General features: G+C 36.9%; 1 protein-coding gene across 1 annotated transcript; it reads right to left on the bottom strand.

Annotated features, from left to right (window-relative positions):
• Nucleotides 1–10,665: 10,665 nt before the first annotated feature.
• On the bottom strand, nucleotides 10,666–22,794 carry LOC140981886 (ABC transporter G family member 31). Its single transcript, XM_073448375.1, has 24 exons — nucleotides 22,433–22,794; nucleotides 22,106–22,226; nucleotides 21,932–22,020; nucleotides 20,564–20,648; nucleotides 19,916–20,078; nucleotides 19,261–19,337; nucleotides 19,036–19,180; nucleotides 17,876–18,177; nucleotides 17,525–17,806; nucleotides 16,911–17,227; nucleotides 16,673–16,833; nucleotides 16,500–16,603; nucleotides 16,234–16,390; nucleotides 15,616–15,678; nucleotides 15,412–15,536; nucleotides 14,999–15,331; nucleotides 14,613–14,903; nucleotides 14,455–14,538; nucleotides 14,138–14,271; nucleotides 13,805–14,032; nucleotides 12,678–12,849; nucleotides 12,115–12,202; nucleotides 11,701–11,867; nucleotides 10,666–11,062 (listed from the first exon to the last, which is right to left on the bottom strand). The coding sequence occupies exons 1-24, from the start codon at nucleotides 22,765–22,767 to the stop codon at nucleotides 10,796–10,798; spliced, it is 4,290 nt and encodes a 1,429-aa protein (XP_073304476.1). The 5' UTR covers nucleotides 22,768–22,794; the 3' UTR covers nucleotides 10,666–10,795.
• Nucleotides 22,795–23,302: the final 508 nt, after the last annotated feature.

The raw sequence follows: 23,302 nt of genomic DNA on the forward strand, positions 1-23,302 counted from the left end.
AGGCCGGATTGGAGATGGAGTATTGAGATAAGTTAATAAAGACTTATTTAAGAAGTGGTAATTTAGCATGTTAGTAAATATAATTTAAAAAGTTGGCATGCATGCAAGTTATTGAATTTTCTTGGCATTTTAATTAATTTTTTTTAAAGCATTAAATGTATGTTTATTTCATTAAATTGTGTTTAATTATTTTTATGTATTTTATGCATAATTCATGCATGATAGGATTTAATTCATGAAATTTTAAAAGTTCATGCATTAGGGTTTCTAGGTGCATTTCACGTTCAATCGAGGATTGGAGACCGAAGAATTTAAGGAAAATTATTTTATTACACGATTTATTTTTATAAATTAATTTAAAGCATTTTTAAGTGTATTTTTCGAAAATGAGATTTTATTGGGTATTTTTACCCGCAGGACTTTATTTTTAACGGTACGCAAATTTTGTCCAATTGGGGGACTTTTTGATGGTTCGGTTAATGTTTTCAAAAAAACTTTCCAACACGAAATATTTTTCGAGAGTGCATTGGGATTTAATGGGCCTACTTTTAAATTTATTGGGCTTAATTAACTTTCAAACTTCTCCCGGTTATTTTAAAGCCCATTATCTATTATTTACCTATTTAATTACTATCTAAAATGATCATTAACCTANTTACTATCTAAAGTGCTCATTAACCTAAACCTAAACCCCACCACAGCCGACACCCCCATTAGAATTTCAGAGCCATCGGTTTCATCACCTCACAGCTGCAAGGTTCGGCGTTGGCTTGTGTTGGCAAGAAAACTTCATCCGGGTCTCCATTTGCATCGTTCTTGTCTTCAAATCATTAGGCACGCAATTGTACCCTCGTTTTTTTGCATCTCATAAGCTAATTGGATGCTGTTGTGTGGTAAAATCATAGCAAATCTTTCGATCCAACCAGTAACGTGAAGGACGTTCGGTTTTGTTCATGTAATGCATTTATAATATTTTTTATGGTCACTCACGCTTTCTGGTTTTGTGCAAGGGCCGCTGTTTTGTTGATATTAAGGGAACGTACAGGAGAGTAGAGTGAGGCTGTGAGGCTGGCGTAAGGTTTGTATAGTTTTGTGAGAGGGCCGAGAGGGGTATGAGTGAAGGGCTTTCTCGTTTGGGTTGGTGATCAGGCGAGGGGTCGAACCAGCGGCACAAGGGCTTAACCAAGCCATGTACTAAGCCCTGGTGGGCTAGAGACAAGGCTTGAGAAGGCTTGTCAGCTGCTGGGTCCGTCCTCAAACCGATCGAGCGGGTGCAAGCGCTAAGAGGAAACTCGCGGTGATGGTGTACTGCTTCTAGCGTGTGGGCTGGTTGGTTTAGGCTGCATGGGGCTGGGAGATTGGTTCTGTTAGGTGGCTTGGGGTCTGGCCTAGGTCCTTGGAAAGCTGGTTTATGGCTGGAACAACGGGGTAGCTTGTGGCGTGAGGTTTCGAGAGAGATGTGCATATGAGGTGGGGTAATGGGATAGGACCGAGAATTGATTTCAAGAGCTGGAAATTGCAGCCGTGGTTTAGCAGCTTTATGACATTAATTTAGGACCTATTAAGTGTTTATAAATTATGGTAAAAAGTTGGGAAAGTTTTAGTTAATTTTTGGTTCGGTTCGGTTCGGGTAAAAACCGGGACTCCGGTCTCAGTTTAAAAACAAATCGGCTAAGTTGTGATTTTGGCTCGAATTTACGTCTAGGAATACTTTCAAATATGTTTTGGGACATTTTAAGGAGTTTGGTAAGCTTCGGGTCAATTTTAGAGGTCCAGGGGTGAAACGATAATTTTGGGTTTCCAGGGACAAAAAGGGTCATTTTGCACCCGGAGTGAGATTTTGGTCCTAGCAGCGCCTTGAGCACAAATCATGATATTTTTAAACGTTCATGCATCATGTTTACGATTTTTTTCGCTATTATAATAATTATGGTGCATGCTTGGTTTAAAGGAATTAAGAGAGAAAAAGTAAGAAAGTGAAGAGCACTCCGTCTCCGACGCGCCGCGTCGTTATTTCGTTTGTTTTCTGTCAAAACAAACCAAGGCATGTTTACATCTTCTTTCACTCTTCAATCAAGACATATAGGTATTTTTAAATATCGCAAGTACATTATTTTAATGCAAGAAGATCGAAATTGTTCATATTTAATGTTGTTATTTATTTATATCATGTGCAAAATATTCATTTTTGAGATTTATGCGATATTGCTTGTGGCCACTTTACCGGTCATGGGATTATTACTTCACCCGGTCGTCAGTTACCGGTCATGGGATTATTATTTCACCCGGTCGTCAGTTACCGGTCATGGGATTATTATTTCACCCGGTCGACAGTTACCGGTCAGTTCAGTTCAGTTCAGGGGCCACTTGCGTAGTCTATAATCTCAATAGAAAATTTATGACATGCCATTTTATTACAGGGCTCTTATGAGCAAACATTTTCACTGATATTTTCAGTTCAGTTATGCACGTACTATAATTACCATTGAAATGATATTTTACGTTACACCTCATTACAGGATATTTTCACTTGCATGCGACTTTATTATTTATTTACTTGTTATTTACGATATATGCATGCTGAGTCTTTAGACTCACTAGACTTGATTGTTGTAGGTACTGATGATGTCGGGACCGAGGGCGGGGATCAGTGAGCCAGCTAGAGTCGGCAGTAGTGGGACCCGAGGACCTCACTTTTCAGCATTTATTATTTTTATTGCTCAAACATTTTCATCAGTTGCTGGATTACTTTAACTTGTTATTTTGCGAACGATAATTTCTTCCGCTGATATTCTGAACATTAAAACTTGATTTATCAGATTATTTTGTGAATGGGGCATTTTAATTACTTTAAAAAGAAAATTTTTAATTTTTCCGCAAATTTTCAAGTAAGGATTTCTAGGCCTTTACAGTTGGTATCAGAGCCGAACTCTCTTAGTACGGTGTGGTTCGGGGACGAACCAAGCGGAAGCTGGTGGGCATGTGAGGCCCGGGGCCGAAGAGGGCGGGGGGTGATCGCCGGTGCCATCAGCTGCACGGACAATGAGCGGCTCCTGGCAGGCTTCTGGGTGGAGGGAACATGAATGAACCGATCCCACACGGGAATGAGAGGGATTCCGAGACTGTTCAATGTAATGGACTGTACAGTTGAAGAGGGCTAAAAAGATTTGATTTGTACTACTCATACCACGAAGGTGCATCTTCTTTTCGGTAGCTCATCACATAAGAACTCCAAAGTTAAGCGTGCTTGACTTGGGGAAAATCTGGGATAGGTGACCTCCTGGGAAGTTTCCTAGGGTGCGTGTGAGTGAGGACATAAGCACGCTGGAAAGACTTGTCTTGGTACATTGAGGACAGTCGTCGGGCGTTACAAAAGTGGGCAGAATCTGACAGTGATGATTCAGAACCTGAGAGCTTGAGCTGCTCCAGTGATGATGATGAAGAGGTCAAGTGTCTGATGGCTGATGACACAGAATTGGAGTCAACCAGTCAACAGGTATTCGACTTCAGCTCAACTAATTTCACACGAGATGAACTCATTTCTACACTTCATGACATGGTTAATGAGTATCACAAGCTTGCCTTATCTTTTGCGAAGGCCAAAGCAAAGCAAACTGATCCCAAAGACAATAAAACTGAAACTGATGAATCAATTGATTATTGAGTCTTAAACTGGAGATTGCCGAGCTCAATGCTAAAAGAAGCAATAATCAATCAATGATTCAGCAGTTGATGCTTGAGAATTCAAAGCAAATTGAGTTTATTCAGTCTTGGAACAAATCATCTATTGCATTAGCTGAAATACAAGATGAACAAAAATCAGTTACTGATAAAACTGGTTTAGGGTTCAGCAACCAAGATGAAACTTCCACTAGTGATCTCAGCTAAAGCTGAACACGAGCAAAGGGAAATATATTCACTTTGTAGAATAAGATGTGGTACAAGAACAACCTGAGCCAAGTAAACCAGTGGAACTGCCAATTGAAAATAAGAACAAGGCTAGAAGGTATGGTATTGGTTATAGCCCAAAAATTTTAACTGATTCACAAAATCATTCATCAAAAATATTCATAAATAACTATTCAAATGCTACTCCAATTACTATAACAACAAGCCAGTTCAGAGAAGATATCACTGAACAACCAGTTGAACAAAGCTAAAGTTCATATTGCTTCATCTGCACACTACACATCAAGCACACACAAGCCGAGAAACACCATATGGAACACAGTAACTGGAAAGTCAGTTAGACTGATCCAAGTCTGGATTCCTAAAGAACTAATCAATTTAAGACCCAAATAGATGTGGGTACCAAAATTATATACTGTGTGTGATTGCAGGTGACAGGTACAAACAAAGAATCAATCTGGTATTTGGACAGTAGATGCTCGCGTCATATGATCCCAACTGATCAAATACACTGGTCCAAGCATCAGTTTTGGAGACAACTCCAAAGGTAAAACTGTGGGTAAGGGTAAGCATATCCATGGTAATTTTACTATCCAAGATGTTTTACTAGTTGAGAATTTGAAGTATAACTTGATTAGCATCAGTCAGTTATGCGACAATAAATTCTCAGTTCAGTTCGACAGACACACTTGTTCAGTTAGAGACTCAACTGATGAGGTCATCCTAACTGATAATCGTTGTGGGAATACCTACAAAGTCAGTTGGACCGAACAATCTTATGCACCAGTTTGTCTTAAAGCTTCCAAATCTTCTAAAAACTAGTTGTGGCATAAGAGGTTGAACCACCTAAACTTTAAATCTATTGCTTATCTGAGTAACCATGATCTTGTAACTGGTTTGTCCAAAATAGACTTTTCAAAAGATAAAATTTGTTCAGCATGTCAGTTTGGTAAGCAAGTAAGATCAACCTGTAAAAACAAGGGTTGTAAATCATCCTCTCGATGCTTAGAACTGCTACATATGGATCTTTTTGGTCCTATACCAGTCATGAGCTTAGGGAAAATGAAATACACTTTAGTAGTCATGGATGGTTATTCAAGATTTACTTGGGTTATTTTTCTCAAACTCAAAGACCAAATTGCTGCACAACTGATTAACCTTTTCAAAAGACTTTTAAATGAAAAATCAGTTGGAATTGATCAAATAAGATCTGATCGAGAGACTGAATTCATCAATAAAAATCTTTAACTATTTTTAGACAATACTAAGATCAAGCATGAGCTCTCAGCGGCAAGAACTCCTCAGCAAAATGGTGTAGCTGAGAGAAGAAATCGGACCCTTAAAAAAGCTGCTAGAACAATGCTTGCTGATTCTGGTATTTCTCTGAGGTTTTGGGCAGAAACAGTAAACACTGGATGTTACACTCAGAACAGATCAATGATTAATAAGAATCATTTGAAAACACCATATGAGATCTGGTATGGACGCAAAAGTGTGGTTTCATATTTCAAAACATTCGGCTGCAGATGTTTTATTTTTGATAATGGCAAAAAATGTTTAAAAGCTTTTGAAGCTAAGTCTGTAGAGGGAATATTTCTTGGTTATTCTTCAGTTAGTAAAGCTTACAGAGTTTTTAACAAATGCACTTTGAATGTAGAAGAATCTATTCATGTTGTATTTGATGAATCTGTGCTAACTGATAAGCCAACTGATCCAGTTGAGCTAGCTGATCGCCTTACAAATATTAGTTTGGATGATGATAATGAAGAAGAGAATCATATTAATCGAAACATCCTTCAAACACCAGAACCAGAAGTGTTATATCAATCGGTTGAACAAGAAATTGTTACTGATAACCAGTTGGTGGAGCACAATGATAATATTCAGTTACCAACTGATATAGCTCCAACTGAAACTGAAGAAAACAGTCAGTTGCCAACTGAGGCCGTTGCTGATATGAATGCAACAAATGCTGAGCTCAGATGGAAGAAATCACATCCACCAGAATTGGTGATAGGTAATCCATCTGATCCGGTAACAACCAGGAATCAAATGCTTAATTTATTTATTCATTCAGCTTTCGTTTCACAACTGGAACCTAAGAAAACTGATTAAGCTCTTGCTGATTCTAACTGGATAAATGCAACAGATACAATAATTGAGTCTCACTGTACGTTTAAGACTTTTCACCTACAAATTGAAGATCAGTGAAGACTCGATACAATACAGAGTAAAAAGAGAAGAAGTGTGGAAGAAAATGTGAGTGGGCACTCATATTGCATATAAGCTTTCAAGAAGCACTCCATAGATATATCAGCTTAGATTAGAAGCTTCATTTCCCTCAATGTGTGAGAACACTTTCGTATTGTTCTTAGAGATCAGCTCTCACACACACGTACACACCACCACCCAAATTACAGTCTCGCGCAAAGAGATTAAACTTGTGTATGTAGTCTTTGACACATAGACGTTAAAGAAGTGTTGGCTGGAAGGTGCTGCCATCAGTCTAGACTAGGAGTTCAATTAGGCAGTGGATAAGTCCTAAGCTGAGTGGGTTTGTACAAGTAGTAGTATAAATTAAAGTTTTCTAGTGGATCCTACCGAGGAGGTAGAAGGGGTGACGTAGGAACAGTTGAAGTTTCCGAACATCCATAAACATATATTGTGTTATTTATTTGTTTAACTGCTCGTTTTGTTCTTAACTGATTTGATCAGTTCAGTTCTATCCATAATTGAACCGATAGATGCCAGAACTGATCCCATGTAATCTTCAGTTATTCAGTTGCACATGATATATAATATATCAGTTTCCTTAACGAAATATTATTTCGAGTGCCTTCCGCTTGGTTTGCAAACCAAACTCGATCTAATTCATCGGTGTACACATTCTTAGAACATGAGCTACTGCAACTCATGGAGAATATTGTGTTTGAAGTACCTTAGGTGCCCAGCACACGTTCCTTCAGTTGGTATCAGCACTCAATTTCAGCTGCCTACTGATGAGCCAGCTAATATTTCTGAAATTAAAGCTTCTGACATTGAGGAGATGCAGATACTCTTATCTACAGACGGACGGAAAATCAAAGTTTTCGATCCAAAGAAAGAACTGAAGCCGGAGGTGCAGTTTCTGGCTGATATTGTGGCCAAAGGACTACTGGCCAAGGCATGATCATTTGCTGCTCTCACTTTGGAGAAATTTTAAGCTATGACTACTATCATGGCTGAGAAAAGACTGAACTGGAGAAGTATCATCTTCACCATTCTGAAGAACATGTTTCAGCCCTAAAAGCAATAAAAGGGATATGCTGTTCAGCTCAGCTATCTGCTGAAAACCAAGGGGTTGGTGGGTGATGATTATGAGAGATCATCAAATTTTAAAGTCTTCAATGTCAAGAATGTCCAGCCGCCAAAGTCCAAATTGGACATCTCTTCTGAGCAATTTTTGAAGGTGAAGAAGGAAATTGGGATGCAGGAGGCTCCCAAATCAGTTTAGAAAGCCAAAAAGCCACCTCAGAAGAAGACAATCAAGCGAAAACTGATTGTTAGTGAGACTGAATCTGAGAAAACTCCTTCTCAAAAGATCTCCAAAAAGCTCCGGACTCTGAAGACCAAACCAGTAGCTGCACTGGTCTCAATCCCAACTGAAAGACTGAATCAATCTGTAGCTGAAGAGACAATCAAGGCTACACCGCTGAGGGCAGTTGCAACCAAAACTTCAATTGAGGTTCAGTTACCTCCTCCAGCTGCTCCACATGAGAAGACTATCACCAAATCTGGTGATAAGAAGAAATCTGCTGGAGTTCAAGCTCCACTAATCACTATCTCTGGCCGAACTTCTCTGCCTTTTGCCAGACCCAAGGGGATAATGATTAGAGAAAACATTGATGCAACTACATTCGGGCTGAACATCCCTCATGCCCTAACTGACACAAAGGGAAAGGGAAAAATGGCAGAAGAGCCCCGACCCACAAATGTGATTCAAACTCACATTGATCTGATTTGGACCTAGATCAATGAGTTTTCAGAGAATAAGCTTAAAGCTTATGATGAGTGGGTCCGGTTCAGAACTGAAGTGTTTGCCAGGCAACTAGAGAAGAATTCAGTTTTGAAGAAATTTGTTGACATGGAAACTATAGTTCTGAAGATGGTCAAATATGCTACAATTCGTCAAGCTTTGCAAAGGAAGAAATATTTCTTTGATCAGATACGTGCAAAGAAGCTAAATCAAATGGTCGTTCAGCTGCGGTAAAACTATGATCCCACCAGCCCAACTGCATTTAATGACAAAGCATTTCATGATCAGCTGGACTCACATCTTATCACACTACAGATGGCGATTAAACAGTGGGAAGTGAACCAAGAAGTGACTATTCCAGCAAGTTCTCATAATCGTTCAGCAGAAGAGCAAGCTGAACGATCAGTTCAACAGCAAAAGCCATCCAAGGACTCAGTTGCTGAATCCTCTCAGCAAGCAACTGATCCTTCTTCAAAGGATGAGCAGCCATCATCTACTGCTCCTCCATCCTCAACTACAGATATTCAGCTTTATTCTGATGCTGATCTATCATTGGCAAATATCGATGAGGTCATCAAATCAGTTGCCCTGATATCCAGCTGGAAACATCTAAAGCAGTTGAAGAAATTTTTGTAACTGAAGAACCAGCTGAAAAGGCTACTTCTGTTACTGAACAATCAGCCGAGCATGCTATTTTTTCTGAAGAGCCAGTTCAGTCAGCTAACATGACTGAACAGGAAGTTATTGAAGAAACTGTACAGGCTCAGCTGCACTCGGCACAAACTGAAGAAGTGCGAGCTGAAGAGCAAGTCGAAGGTTCAGTTGATCAACCAACTGAAGAACCAGTTTCTCAACAAACTGAAGAACCAATTGTTACATCTGATGTTCCGAATATTTCTTCTCCTCCACAGCTTCAACAAGAAGCCATACCAGAACATGATTCAGAAATGGTGACACTCGAAACAGAAAGAACTGACAGGGCTCTAGTTATCTTCAATCAAGTAAACAGGGAACAAGAATCAGAAACCTCTGGAGCCATGTCTCCTGGTGAATCAATAGAACCTGAATCCTTATTTGAAGAAATTCAGTCAATTCAGAACAACCTTGCCAGTATGATGACTGTCATTTCTAATATCCAGTCTCAGTTCGTTCTTCAACTAAAGTACAACTCTTCCAATGAGTTTACCACGGGGAGACTACAACAAATTCAAAAAGATATGACATCTCTATTCTTTCAGATGGATGAAATTAAAAAGGACAGAGCGTCGATTGAAGCTCACTTTCAGACCCAAGCTTTATTTGAAAGGCGCATTGACTTTCTGCAAAATTCTGTCTCCAAAAGAATGGATTTGTTACAGGAAATCGTACTAAATGATGTGTCAGACATCGCCTCGGATTCGTTTGACAAAAAGGAGGAAAAAGGAGAAGATAAAGATCAACAGAAGTAATCAGCTACGAGATCAGCTTGACAGATTTTTGGAGCTTATTTTATAACAGTTAAGGAGATTCTTGTATTCTTGAAGATTATTTTATTTCTTCATTCTTTGTACAAATCTGTACATTGAAAGAGTTACAAAAGATTATTTTATCTACACAGAGTTCAGTTGATCAGTTCATTTACTAAGTTTTGTCAAACACCTAAAAGAGAGAAATTGTTGGAAACTGAATTTCGGATGTTTGACAAACGGATTGCTTAAACGATTGAACTAACTGATCAAGAAGACTGATAGTAACTGATCTAAAATATGCAAGTTGACAGTTGCTTTAACTGAAAACTAATGCGCTAAATATCAAAAGCAACTGAACCAACTGAACTGAACTACGCAGACAACTGACTGATCAGTTGAAAACTGATCAGTTGCTACAAACAGTTGTGAGCTTATCAGCTATTGCTTATCAGCTAATCTTTCAACTGTATACGTCAAGAATAAGGACGTTCAACCGATAATAGTACAAAGCAGACTGCAACAAATAGTGGGAGAGCCGCATTTCAGAAAATCTGTTGTGTACGAATGTCAGAGGAATGTTTACGTGACAAACAATGGATAAAAAGATTCAAATTGTATTAATTATTACCGTTGGAAGAGAAGCCTATAAATAGCAGAGAAGAGCAGCTGAATACACACGAAGTTACAAAAACAACACACGAGTTACTTGCAATCACTCTACTGAAATTTTGCTAAGATTCAAAAGATTCAAAGCTCACACTTATCGTATATACACATAGCATTAAGGCTATAATTCGAGCTTTCTAGTACAAACTAATGTTGTTGTAAAACTCGATCTTAAAGAGATCAGTTGTGCTAAGTCTTTTTCAAGTCCAGTTGAGTACTGTGAATTACGTTGTAAACTAAGAGTTTCAGTTTTGGAATTGTTAAGTCCAAACTGAAGTGGGTCTGTACAATTGTTTGTATCGATCAAAGTCTTTTAGTAAATATCATATCCTTGTGATAGGAGGGGTGGCGTAGGAATGATTGAAATCTCCGAACGTCCATTAAATCTTGTGTGTTATCACTTCAGTTTTTATTCTATCTATCAGTCAGTTTATTTCGCATTTTATTGTTAACCGATTGATATTGACTGACAAGATTCCGAGCTTCAGTTTGTCACTAAACTGACTCAATATTTGAAAAGATTGTGAAAATCGTTAAGTGTTTATTCAACCCCTCTTCTAAACACTTTTCACCAATTAATCGATCCTATCATATTGTAAAAGACAAATTGCTGAGTAAAAATCCTTATGGTTGGAAATGGTCGAAACTGTCAATATTGCTAACACTGATCAACAATTTTGGTATTATTATCAGGACAAAAGGGGATGTATTTTGTGTAGTTTACAAGGAATGCAGGCTGCTACTTCAAGTAAAAAAATCATCGTTTCTGAAAATTGAGAACTTTGAGAGAGATTGCAAACACCGAAAAGAAGAAAAGGATAAATCCAACGAGCACTACTACTGTAATTCCAAACATCCCTGGACCATAGCCAAACCGTGCTTCAATGAAGTCCTTCACCGAACCTTCGAATCCAGGTCCTATAACCATTGTCTCAACATCACCCAGTTGGGATGTTATTATACCTCGTAAAGTCCAAGAAATCGGACAGACATAATAGAACCATATCCACCATCCAGGAATTTGCTGCATCAAGATAACTCGATTAGAATTAAAGTTGAACATAATACTTGTTTTCTAATAATAAGTTCAAAGATACTTGTTTTCTAATAATAAGTTCAAAGTGTTATCTATCAATATATAATTTCATATTTTGTTAGAACTTGCATGCTCTCTCTCTTACTTCAAAGTGTAAAGCACCAAATTTATCTAAAATAGGACTTTTACATTCCTTGTTTGCTACTCCTTTCATCCAGAAGTCGAAAGGACGGAGAAAGATTTCATGATACAATTTACTGCAAATGAATCTTGGTAATAACTAATGTTAAGTCTCGTGTAAACTACAAGAAGTCGAGATACAAATTTAGTTACCTAAATGCTATTGAACACACACATGGCTACACTGAATATCGAAATTAGTCAATTACTTTATAGTTTATTCACCCTTGTTGTTTCGCCTCTCTTGCCCTTGATGTGTCAAAAAGATTACATGGCTTTATAATTTCAGGCAGGCTCCCATGCCCGTACCGTTTTTCTTGGCATTTAACATATAATGATAAAAAAAAAATGTGTACAACAAGATTATCAAAATACTTTTTAGACCCAATCAACATGGATACAAAAAGTAATTAATTATCTGAAATTAGTCATGGAAAAATACTCACAGGTTTTGGAACCAGGAATCCTGAGAGGAGATTCCATAACGAATAAAAGGCCGAGGAAATGACGGAAGCCAAGTTTTGAGTGGGAGTAAGACCAACGACCATCATTCCGTAGAAGGTGAAATATGTGAATGTAAGAAACATAAACAGGAGATACAGGAAAATTTTGCCTGCAAATAAGTAAGTGACAATTCAACACTGATTGCTTTTTGATAACGAGTTCCAATTACTTAAATAGATAGAGATATTTTTTGTGCTCTAATAAAAACTAAATTAATATGTTGATGTCCAAATAAAAATAATTATTCCTTTAAAATTCCACGATGTGATGATAGGAGAAAAAATAAACGTGATGAATTCTGCATGGAGGAGAGAAAAACATTGAGAAGAAAGTTAGGAACATCAAACTAACTGTACCAGCTGTCCTCTCAAAGTTGATCAAGAAGTATGTAATGATTCCATATGATATCGTTTGGACCAAAATGTATGGAATTTCCACAAGGCCCTGAAGCGAGATATTAAATTGGTATGTCAACACAATATCATCAAACAAAATTTGAAGATAATTATATCCAGATTCTTTGCACCATATCAAGGACAGGCCCTAGAGCCAGAATAAATTGCAGCAATTAGAAATATTGAATTATTTTCTTCATGCCATTGAAGACAATGAAAACACAAAAATCAGAACCATTCACAAACATGTTGTATAGTTTTTATTGTTGCGATTCAAATTATAGAGCGACTGATAGAGAAAGAGCAGAAAATTAGAATGAAATTGTGGGCAAGAAAAAAGGTCAAGCTACAAAGTCTTGTGAGAGGGGAAAGGGGAGAGTTTAGCTATTGTAATGGTTGAGCACTCATTTCTTGTTACATTTTCTATCAGAAGTTAGATTACATTTTGTTATTTTCTCTTAAAAAATTTCCTGGTCGTAGCAGCCACCTTATTATGCGAATAAATCAGTTAACAGAATACTAACCTGGGCAAATGCATAAGGAAATGGAGAGTACATTCCAGCAGCTTTTTCTCGGTAGAAAACTGTTCTCTCTATGGATACTACTGGTTGTACTGAAGAAGCATTGTTGACCCCAAGAAACAGAACAGAAGAATAAAGCGCTCCCAATACGACAAATAAGTTTTGAGTCGAATCCCTGTACAACCACTTGAAAAATTGTAGTATAGTTCGATTGAGATTCCATGCATGGAAAACATAAATAATCCTTTAGTAATCTTATAGGTAACGAACGAACAGACTTTAAGCTTAATCTTGAACTTGGTTCTAGAGATCATGTTATTGATTTTGTGAAATCTGAGAGACAATCCTACCCCTCCACCCTCCAGTTTCTTTCAGTTTCAAATTTCAAGAAACTCAAAGATGGCGACGATGAAGAATCACGGCTCCATAATTTTGTGGATCAATGGAGCTTTATGGCAGGTTAAAAAAGGAGGGCACCACTTAGTTTTCTGCGCCTATAAAACCCGTGCTACCACTTCAAAGCTTGGCCTACAAAACCCTATACACTCTCCACGAAACTCGTATCTTATAATTTAGGCAAGGTTAGTCTTGGATAAAACTCTTGGAGCCAAGGAAACGTCAGCTTTTGGAGGTACTTAAGAACCAGATTTTGTTTTAGCTCCTCGAGGCATTCTAGCTACAATCAGTAACTGGACTTACTGTTTTCAGTTTTACATTCAGTGTGTTTAAATTGAAATGAGTTTGTTTATCAGTTTTCCAAAAGCTTGCAAAATCTGATTCCGAAACTGTACATGTTTATCTTATTGTGTTTGGAGTACTAAATCGTTTGGAACTAAGTGGTGAGGATATGTATTCTGATCTAGCAGGTTGAATTCAATTATTGTCGAATATGATGTAAATTTAACTTGGAATTTAAAATTTTACCCTTGAACTTATTGGAGTCACTTGAAGATATCTAGTAGGTTGATTATTGAGCGATGAATAACACAAAACTACAGATATCATATTACTACCTGGAAAAATTAGATAACATAAAATATAGTAAAATAGTACCGCATATGTAAGATATTAATGCATGGAAAAATTATCATACAGAAAAGATATTAAAAGAGTATCACACGTGAGATTACCTTTTTGAGCCTACATCCCAAAATATAGTGCCAATGATAATTGCGCTTACTGTTGTAAAGACCAATCTCACAACATTGTACATTGGGCTTCGCCAATACACGAGATTTTGCTTCCAAAGGCATATATTAAATTGAGAAATTGCATCTTTAGAATATGTGGAGCTAAATTTCAGGGGCTCTGATTGTTCAAGTGGAATGCTAAATCTCTGAATGGAAGCTTCCACATCCCTAGATCAAATTTGAAGGAAACTATGACTGAAATTTTCTTAATAAGTCCATGATAATAATGAATCAGGAAAACCTTTTCATGGGGATGTCATTGAATAACATTACCTGTACTGCTGGGAATTACAATAAATCACCGCAAAATCTTTTGTAATCCTCTCTTCGACAAAAGGCGTGCTTATCTCAAGCATCCAAGTCGCAGGATTGTAACCGTTTGGTATTGGGGGAATTCCACTAATCTCCTGGGTGAGAAAAGAAAGTTAAAATGATATAAATTATGAATAAAAAAAATTTTAATGTAACCCGTCAAATTCTCTGCACTACTGGATATGATAAAATATTTTCAAAAGTTTTTTTAGCTTCTAAGAAATTTATCAACGTGTTTTAGCCAAATTCAGGCTGTTTTATAATACATAGTGTTTTACCTGAAAATAGTCTATCATGGTTTGTGATTTCTCACCAAGCTTTCCACCATATATCACTCTTCCCCCTCGCTTCATTAGAAGTAGCTGCGATATTTAACAACCATCAGTTAACTAGCATCTAACTAGTGTACTCAAATTTTAGTTCTCAGATATCTAACCTCATCAAAGGTTTCAAATATCTCAATACTCGGCTGATGAATGGTGCAAACAACGGTTCTTCCAGTATCAACAGTATTACGAACTGTTCGCATGACAATGGCTGCTGCTCGTGCATCAAGACCAGATGTAGGTTCATCCATAAAAATGATTGACGGATTTGCGACAAGCTCCACTGCAATTGTCAAGCGTTTTCTTTGTTCTGTGGATAAGCCAGTACTCCCTGGCAAGCCTACCAAGGCATGTCTTAAATAGTCAAGTTCTACTAATTGCATTACCTCTTCAACAAACTCCTGAAAAATGAATTGTTATTGTGTTCAGGTGTTGAAACAAAAATATTAACAAAGTGTAATTGAAAATTAATTCATGAAATTCCATAGTATCTCACTCGTCTCTGTTCTTCATTCACTTCCTTTGGAAGCCTAAGAAACGACGAAAACCAGAGAGATTCGTGAACTGTCAACTGAGGAGAATGTATGTCGCTTTGTTCAACATATCCTGATATTCTAGCAAATGTTTTTTGTTCCTTAAGGTAACCAGATATTTTAATATCTCCCTCTACACACCCACTGGTCTTCCTACCAGCAAGTACATCCATCAATGTGGTCTTCCCTGCCCCACTTGACCCAACTAATGCAGTAAGAACACCAGGTGAGAATACTCCACTGACATTGGATAACAATTGCAACCTTGTTTCTGGGACACCTTGTGAGCTCATTTCCTTGAAATCAGGAGGCATATCATAATCTGATATTGGAAGAATTGAACGTTCATAGGACCAAGTTGCACAAAAACTAGTACCTTGGGCATATCAACAAAGTAATTGACATTATGGAAAGTCATGGTTAATGGTTGAAATGGGAGAATCATTCCTTTCTTTGTTTTTGAATCCATTCCTAAGATCATATCAGATTTTCCAGCTTGACCTGCTATACCAGTTAACAAATGAAGACAACTTTGACCCTTCTTGAATGCAATTGGAAAATGGTTTTGTTGACATCATACCGTTGCTCGCTGAATTTACTAGATCATGATCCTGTGAAACAATTGTTTGTGGTTTTTTCATAGCTGCAATAGCGATAAAAAAAAAAGGTCAAAAACCGAAGAAGTTTATTTCCAATAACACGATGCCAGGTTGAAAGCACTTAATTTCAAAATTAATTATAGAATATGGTGTTTTTGTAGTCCACAAATTTTGTTGCCTACATAGAAAAAGAAATTCTCCAATTCAATACCATGTCAAACTTGAAATTATACATGATCTTTATATGCATTGGTCCAAATTCGATAGATATCAATATGCAATCATTAAAATCAATTCTACACCTTGCACATTGTAAGCATCATTTCTTTTATAGGTAATTTTCAGCTTCTTTTGTAAAGGTATAAATTCATGCTTCAACCATAGCATCTATTCCTGGAGATTAGACATAGCGCATTGAACATTGTAGGATAAAACTTGAGGATAGATTTTGAACATACTTGCACTCCAAGAGGTCAGATGATACTTTTCCTATTCCAAACCTAGTTTAGTTTACTTTTCCCATGATTCTGCTTAGTCTTGTGCTATTTTCAGCAATTATGCAGACATTAAGTTTATTTGGAATGTTCTTGATAACTTACGTTCGAGAAAGGCAAGCGCCAATGTCACGGTGATGTTGAAAAATAGGGCATACGCTAGTAACACACCAACTCCAAGCCAATACCAATATCGATCACTGGGTAAACTATGAAGCTGGAGAACAGTGTTTCCAAGGGTAAAGTTTCCAGCAGCTGATGTCTGCAAATTACGTATCACCAAAAGTAAGAAACAATACAACAGTGGATGGAAATATTCTGCTATAACTTTATGTATTAGAATTTTGTGCTTAGCTATCCAGAGAGCATACCTCCATCCATCTTGTGGCAGTAAATTCATTAACAGAAATCGCACGCTGCCCATAGGACAATGGAGACACCCAGAAGGCCCAGACCCACCATGGCTTGATCATTTCTGAAAGAAAAAGTTAATCATTCCAAATAATTATTAAGAGCAATCCTTGTGATAAATACCAGCACTCACCTTTTGGCAAAACAAATCCACCTAATAAAAATACTATCAATAAGGCAGCTGATCCAAAAGTATTTGCGATGATCATATCTCTAGCAAGACAAGCCATTGTCCGGAAAAGACCCAATGCCATTTGGTGCACTGAGAAGAGTAAAAACATAAAGCGGAAAAACCTGAAACATTTAAGACAGGAGAGTTAATTTATTTAAAAACATGTATTGCGTGAACATAAATAATTTACAGGGGATACCTTCCAGCTCCAGGAGCAAATCCTACTGAATAATAAACAATGCAAGACCATACTACAGCCTCGATCACTGAGTAAGGGACACGAAGAATGAAACTTGAGAGAGACCATGTCCATGCAGGATAGAAAAGATTATCTCGTTGCTTGTAAAATACTGGAAGTCGAAATATCATAAGAGGTAGCTCTGAAAATCCATTAAACATCATATGCACGAGACCGAAAAACAAACATGAAAGATACAGGTCACCATTTGTCACATCGACAGGGTGTAGCTTCGTTCGAAGAAACATAGTACAGGTCACAAATCCTACAAATGCAACCTGTAAAATGCATATTAGCTCAAGAACAAATACCCAAGAGCAAGGATTTAGTTTACAACATGAACAATTATGCGCTGATTGATGACATGAGGCAGAAGACCTGAACACAATTCCAACAAGCTAGCAACTATTGTATATTCTTAAGCTTCAACAAGTTACTTTGATTTACCTTATTTCCTTGTTGTGAGCACTAAGAAAATGTAGACGATTCAAATATTGTCAAACACCGTAGCACAATGCACAAAGACCCTAAAATGCACATGTAAGTGAAAAATCATTTAAAGGAAGGTAAAGTACCTGGCATGTTCTAAAGATGTACAGAAAACGATGCCTGTTAATGAGAAGCAACTCTCTGGAAAAACATGCTTTGAAGAGCACCCATTTTGACTCAGCAAAATTTGTTGTGGGCAGAGCTGAAGAGTGTTTTCTGGATTTATTGTATGGAACAGAGAGAAAAGATTTTAGGTCCTGAGCATATCTAGAATTCTTAAAATCTTCAGCTAGTTTTGACACTGGAACAAACTCATATGGCTTGGAATGATCACTCCAGTATTGTGCCTGATCCTTTCTTGATGTTACCTAGAAATTCAATGCTTAGATGAGACTCGAATGAATGATAACAAGAACCAGAAACAGCTAACGATTTACCTCTTGTAGAAAATCAGCAATACTCTTACGAGGAGGCAAACGAAAACCCAATGACTCAAAAAACTCAATAACATTGGCCCGAGGTCCTTGATATATAAGATATCCTTCAGATAACAGTATCAGATCATCAAAAAGTTCAAAAGTTTCAGGAGCAGGCTGAAGAAGTGCCATTAAAACTGTTCCTTCCATCACATGAACAAAATTTCTTATACAATTTACAATTTGGTATGTTGTAGAGCTATCTAGCCCAGTTGATATCTCATCCATAAAAAGTGTTTTCCTAGGCCCAACCACCATTTCTCCTGAATAAGCAAGTCATATTAGTGTTTCAATCAAAGCCACATGGAGACCTTCGTAAGAACAATTTAAGTATAGCACGTACATTAACAAAGTTAAAATCAAGAAACATGCAATTAGAAATGAAACCTGTAACAAAAGAATTATATAGTGCGTCAAAAACCAAAAAAAGTCCTGGTGGTTCTTAAAAACTCTTCACAAACTTCCTCATTGATCATCCGCTTACTGATTGACAACTTTTCTTGAGTATATTAGTCTTTTTATAGTTAACCCAATCAGATTTCGATTTCACATTTGCAAATGAATATAGATGTGTATACATTTAATTTCATGTTCTTCCCCACCGTTTCTGACGTCCTGCATTCGCACTAGACCTTTTATGCACAATAGAAAACCATGACAATAGACTGGATACCACAAAAAAATATCATCCATCGCAAGGTTTGCATCAAGGCGTTTTTGTAATCGTAGAAACCTTCAAACTTGTCTTGCCTCTAGTCGAGGAACATAGAAACCTACTACTGAAACTTGCACAATACTTGTTCTTGCAGCCTTTTTGTTGACAGAACTCTGTGCGGAAGATCTTAAAAAGTGAAATATACGATTTTGTCAATAACTATGAAAGAACTTTGAAACCAAAAAGGGTTTCATTATTTTATTTTTAAAGGTAAGTTGTTCTGGATTTTATATTTACAGGTAAAAATGGAACTTCCCCTCTACGCCAGAATCTTTCAGGAATATCATTTGCTTAAATATATGAGCCAAGAAAAGCCAAATACTTAATAATAGTGTATGCATGTACACACATTCATATATTCACATGAAATACACCAAACAACATGCACGAGAGAGTACAGAGAGACCTGTAGTCACTCTCTTTTTCTGTCCCCCGGAAACACCCCGGAGCATATCATTGCCAACTAATGTATCAGAGCATACATCCAGACCGAGAACTTTCAAGATGTAGTCTGTTGAGACACTATGTCTCTTACCACCAACAGAAGATGCCTGAGAAATAATATTCGTTTTCACAGTCATAGGTAATATCCAACATTGATCTAAGTTTGAAAATTCAAATTTATTGGCACCTTCATATAAGCATCTATCTCAGGGCGGGGACGTATATTCTTTTCCTTCTCCAACCGAGTAAGATCCTCCATATATCCTGCCACATAATAGCCACAAAAATTGTTATTGAAATATCCATTTGCTCCCTCTTCTGATATACTAAGCAAAATAACGATACTCAATCGATATCTTGAAATCACGTAGTATTAAATCTAGAAGCAAAAACATTGCAAACAGATTTCTTAGTTGCCAGTCGAGTAAGAGGAACAGAAAGAATTAACTTAAAATTGAGAAACTCAAAATGCATGGTACTTTCTTCAGCCATTTTTCATAAATAATACTTTCTTTTTTGGTCTCAAGCAGGAGTAAGAACCATATATCAACAGGAATTCAGTTATCATCTCAAATATCATTCTGAGATCCTTTGTTCGCATTCTGAGATCCTTTGTTCGATGGATAATCACATTCAAAAATTACAGTAAACTACTTCATGGAAAATATAATGTATCACGCCAACTCTTAATTAGAACTTTCTAAAGATGTAACTTTCAAAAAATCTTGAAAAAACTTCTTTGGAAAATTTTAAGTTGGTTTAGTGAATAGGTACAAATTGAAGGTTAGTGATTAAATATTTAAATTATTCCCAAAAAACTGGAAGAAAATTACACAACGTACCTGAAAAACCGTCACTTGAGCCTTGGCATCTAGCGGCAAAATCTAGTGTTTCTCTTACAGTTAGCTCCGCGATGTGATTATCCGTCTGGCTTATGTATGCAGATGTCCGTTGGACAAAAAAATCATCAAGCTGATGACCGTTGTATGTGATATCTCCACTTTTCTGAGACCATAAAAATTCTTTATGAAGACTGATGGATAGAACAAGGACTTCAATAAACAACTAGATAAATTTAACCAAAATTTGTGATTTTTTCCTTTGGGAATTCCTTTTCGCTATCACACATGCTTATTCATGGCTAGAAAGGACCAAAACAGGATCACAGGTCATGGCCATGCTAAAATTTTCAAATGTGTTTCATTGTTGTGGCATTCTTGAAAATACCGATGTCTCCACTTGATCTTACTGTACCAACTTGGACCCAAAAATATCTTATATATATGATCTCAGTGCCTTCTGAAAGTTCATTGTAGCTGGATACTCATTTTTACGTGTACTTACAAATCTAATAAATAAATATTACTCCATTTGGCTGCATTAGCACCGTACTTGGTGGACGATTTAAGACGACGGTGTCTGCAGTTTTACACGTGAAAGCTTCATTTTTAGTAGATGTTACGGTGATGCACCAATATTCAAATACAGACCTTCAAGCCACTTTCAAGTTTCCCTGCAAGAGCCAGAAGCAACGTCGATTTTCCAGAACCTGGTGGCCCCAAAAGCAGCGTCATCCTAGTGAGAGACAAAGATATGTATGATAAGATTATGTATGTATATACCCAAAAAAAAAACTATTTACATGTATTTTTAGCATAAAAACATAAAGATGTGCTATAACAAACAAATTTCAAGCCTTTAATTTCAAATCCCATGAGAATGAGACATGTGATTTAGTTCCTCATTGTCAAGTCACTTTTTTTTATTATAGAGGCTAAATATCACGGTGTAGATTGTCCAAGTCTAGTAGCTAAATCAAGGGTAGCCTTAGAACATGTGCCAATTATGAGTTCAAGTATAGTAGAGAAATCAAGAACATATGCCAATTGTGAGTTACATTTGTTAGAAAAGTAAGCTACGGCTTTTTTAGTTGACATTGTTGAACCTACTGTAAGAAGCCTGTTATGTGTTTTGATTTTTTCGGCAGAGCCTTAATCATTATATAATCGATGACGATCAAGTTAAGATATTCAAGTTCTTTTTGCTACCAAGTGAGATATGTTATTAGGTAGTGGCGGAGTCAGAAATATGGCTTTCCCCGGGCTAGAATTTTAAACTCTAAAATATTTTAATATTTTAAATTGATCTACCCGGGCTAATATCATATTATTCCAAAATTATACAAAATTTACATATAAATGTTTTTAAAAAAATTAGGCCACCCGGACTTTAATTTCATATGGCTCCGAACTATACTGACTTGATAGTTTAGTCGTAGGGAATTATAAGGAATTTAAATTCTTGTACCAGTGAAAATAACTGTTGCATTCAGTGCTCATCTACGTACGGATTTCTTTAGCTAATATTAACGGGCACCCAAAGTACGAAAATTTGGTGAACTTTCATATAATCCAACTCCAAGAGTGTTGACAGGATCTAAATTTGATTGAATCTTCCACCTTTTGGGATGATTTTTCAAATGAGAGTCATAGTTCTGATATGTTAACATGAAATTGAAACGTGATACAACAGTTTCCAAATATATATTTATTCGAAGGGCATTTAAGTAGATGCTATAACTTTGGCATAGTATAAAGCACTCCTAAATGGATCACAATCACCATGTATTCGTTGTCAATTCTTTACCACCCAAATCTTCAGATCATATTGCGTTCAGGGTCCCATTATACAGTAATCACTTGGGTATCTGAATAATTTGGGCATGGTGGTCGGGACTAAGAAACGGATATGAGGATCCAAATGCATCTTATCTTAAATGGTAAATATGCAGCATAGCTTACAGCGGAAATTTACTTATCGCATGAGAGAACCTGCATGGGACAGTGGCTGGTGCTCACCTTCTTGGTTTTACCACCCCACTGATGTCACTCAGGATGGTTAGAGAATGTCTTTTGGGCGAAAATAACCTCAGTTTGGTTAATATATGCTGAAAAAAACATTCAAAATAAAATCTGAGTTCGGAAATTGGAAAAGCGCGAATGGAATAACCGAGCGTGTGTAATATGCATTACCTCGATCATATCACGCGAATAGTTTACCAAAGTTGGAAGAGCTCTGGAACCGATCTGTACGTCGGCAGTTACGTGAAGGTTCTCAAACCGAACTTCAACTTTGGGAATCTCCAGACCCACTCTATTGATTTTCATGAAAAAGGACAGCTCGAGGTGTGAGTCACACAAATAAACTAACAAATTATATTTTTAATCAAACAAATACCGTACGTAGCAAGCAGTCGTAGAGTTATTTAATTCGTAACGGAAGATTAATTCGAAAGAAAACATGCATAGTTCAGGAAAAATGAATCAGTATCATAATGCATGGATGAACATGATAATTACCTGTCGAGACGTTCTTTGATTCCAGAAAGGAGTTTGAAGTTGTCCTGCGCGTTGGTGGCGAGCGCTCTCTTAACCACAAGCTCGCGATTGAAACGATTAAGCTTCCTCACGTCGATGGTGTCAGTATACTCCTCGCCGCCACTAGAATCCGGTGATGTTCGCCTGAGCAGAGCGAAATTGCCGCGGTTCCGAGACGGAAGCTTCTCGATCGCCGCCCAGCGCAGCTCTTCTTCGTCCTGCGCCACCGAGTCCGCGTTGGACGGACGCGCGAAGTTCCTTTCCCCGTCAATTTCCACGTCCAACTCGAAGAACTCGCTGCCATTGGAGGATGCCATCTCCAAATCTTCGAAAGAAAATGAGATTTGAAATGGGTCTCGTGATGGGAGTTAGTTGGAGACGTAGCATGATACTTGTTGCACAGACCGCGAACTTTGAAGGAGAACTCGAAAAGACTATCATACCCTTCTGCTATAGTATTTCAAATAGCTCTATTTTTATTATAAATAATTTTATGTTCACAAATTTTAAACACCAAAAATACTCTCCATTTTTATTTGATAAAAAAAAAATCATATAGACCTATTTTAGTAAATTTATCCTTAACTAATATATTATCTATTTTCCATAATCTTTTGAAGGTAAGTTATCTTTATGTTTATCTATCTATATTTTTAAATTTTTAGATAACTTTAACACTCTATATAAAAAATAATAATAATTTTATTTTATTCTAAAAATATGAAGTGCAAAAAAAAAATATTAGTACAAAACAAAATATTTTTTTAAAAACCAAAGAAATGAGCATCGACATTTTCGATCGCTATATACACTATTTTTTTAAATATAATAAATTGTTACGAAAAAAAATTA

The sequence above is a fragment of the Primulina huaijiensis genome, chromosome 1 (genome assembly GCF_012295235.1).
Source record: "Primulina huaijiensis isolate GDHJ02 chromosome 1, ASM1229523v2, whole genome shotgun sequence".
Classification (NCBI taxonomy): Eukaryota; Viridiplantae; Streptophyta; class Magnoliopsida; order Lamiales; family Gesneriaceae; genus Primulina; species Primulina huaijiensis.

Coding starts and splice junctions, on each gene's coding strand:
- LOC140981886 (XM_073448375.1), bottom strand. CDS start 22,767: ATGGCATCCTCCAATGGCAGCGAGTTCTTCGAGTTGGACGTGGAAATT. Junction 22,021..22,105: donor ATTCGCGTGATATGATCGAG/GTAATGCATATT, acceptor TGTTTTTTTCAG/CATATATTAACCAAACTGAG. Junction 12,850..13,804: donor TGGGATGTAGGCTCAAAAAG/GTAATCTCACGT, acceptor GTGGTTGTACAG/GGATTCGACTCAAAACTTAT.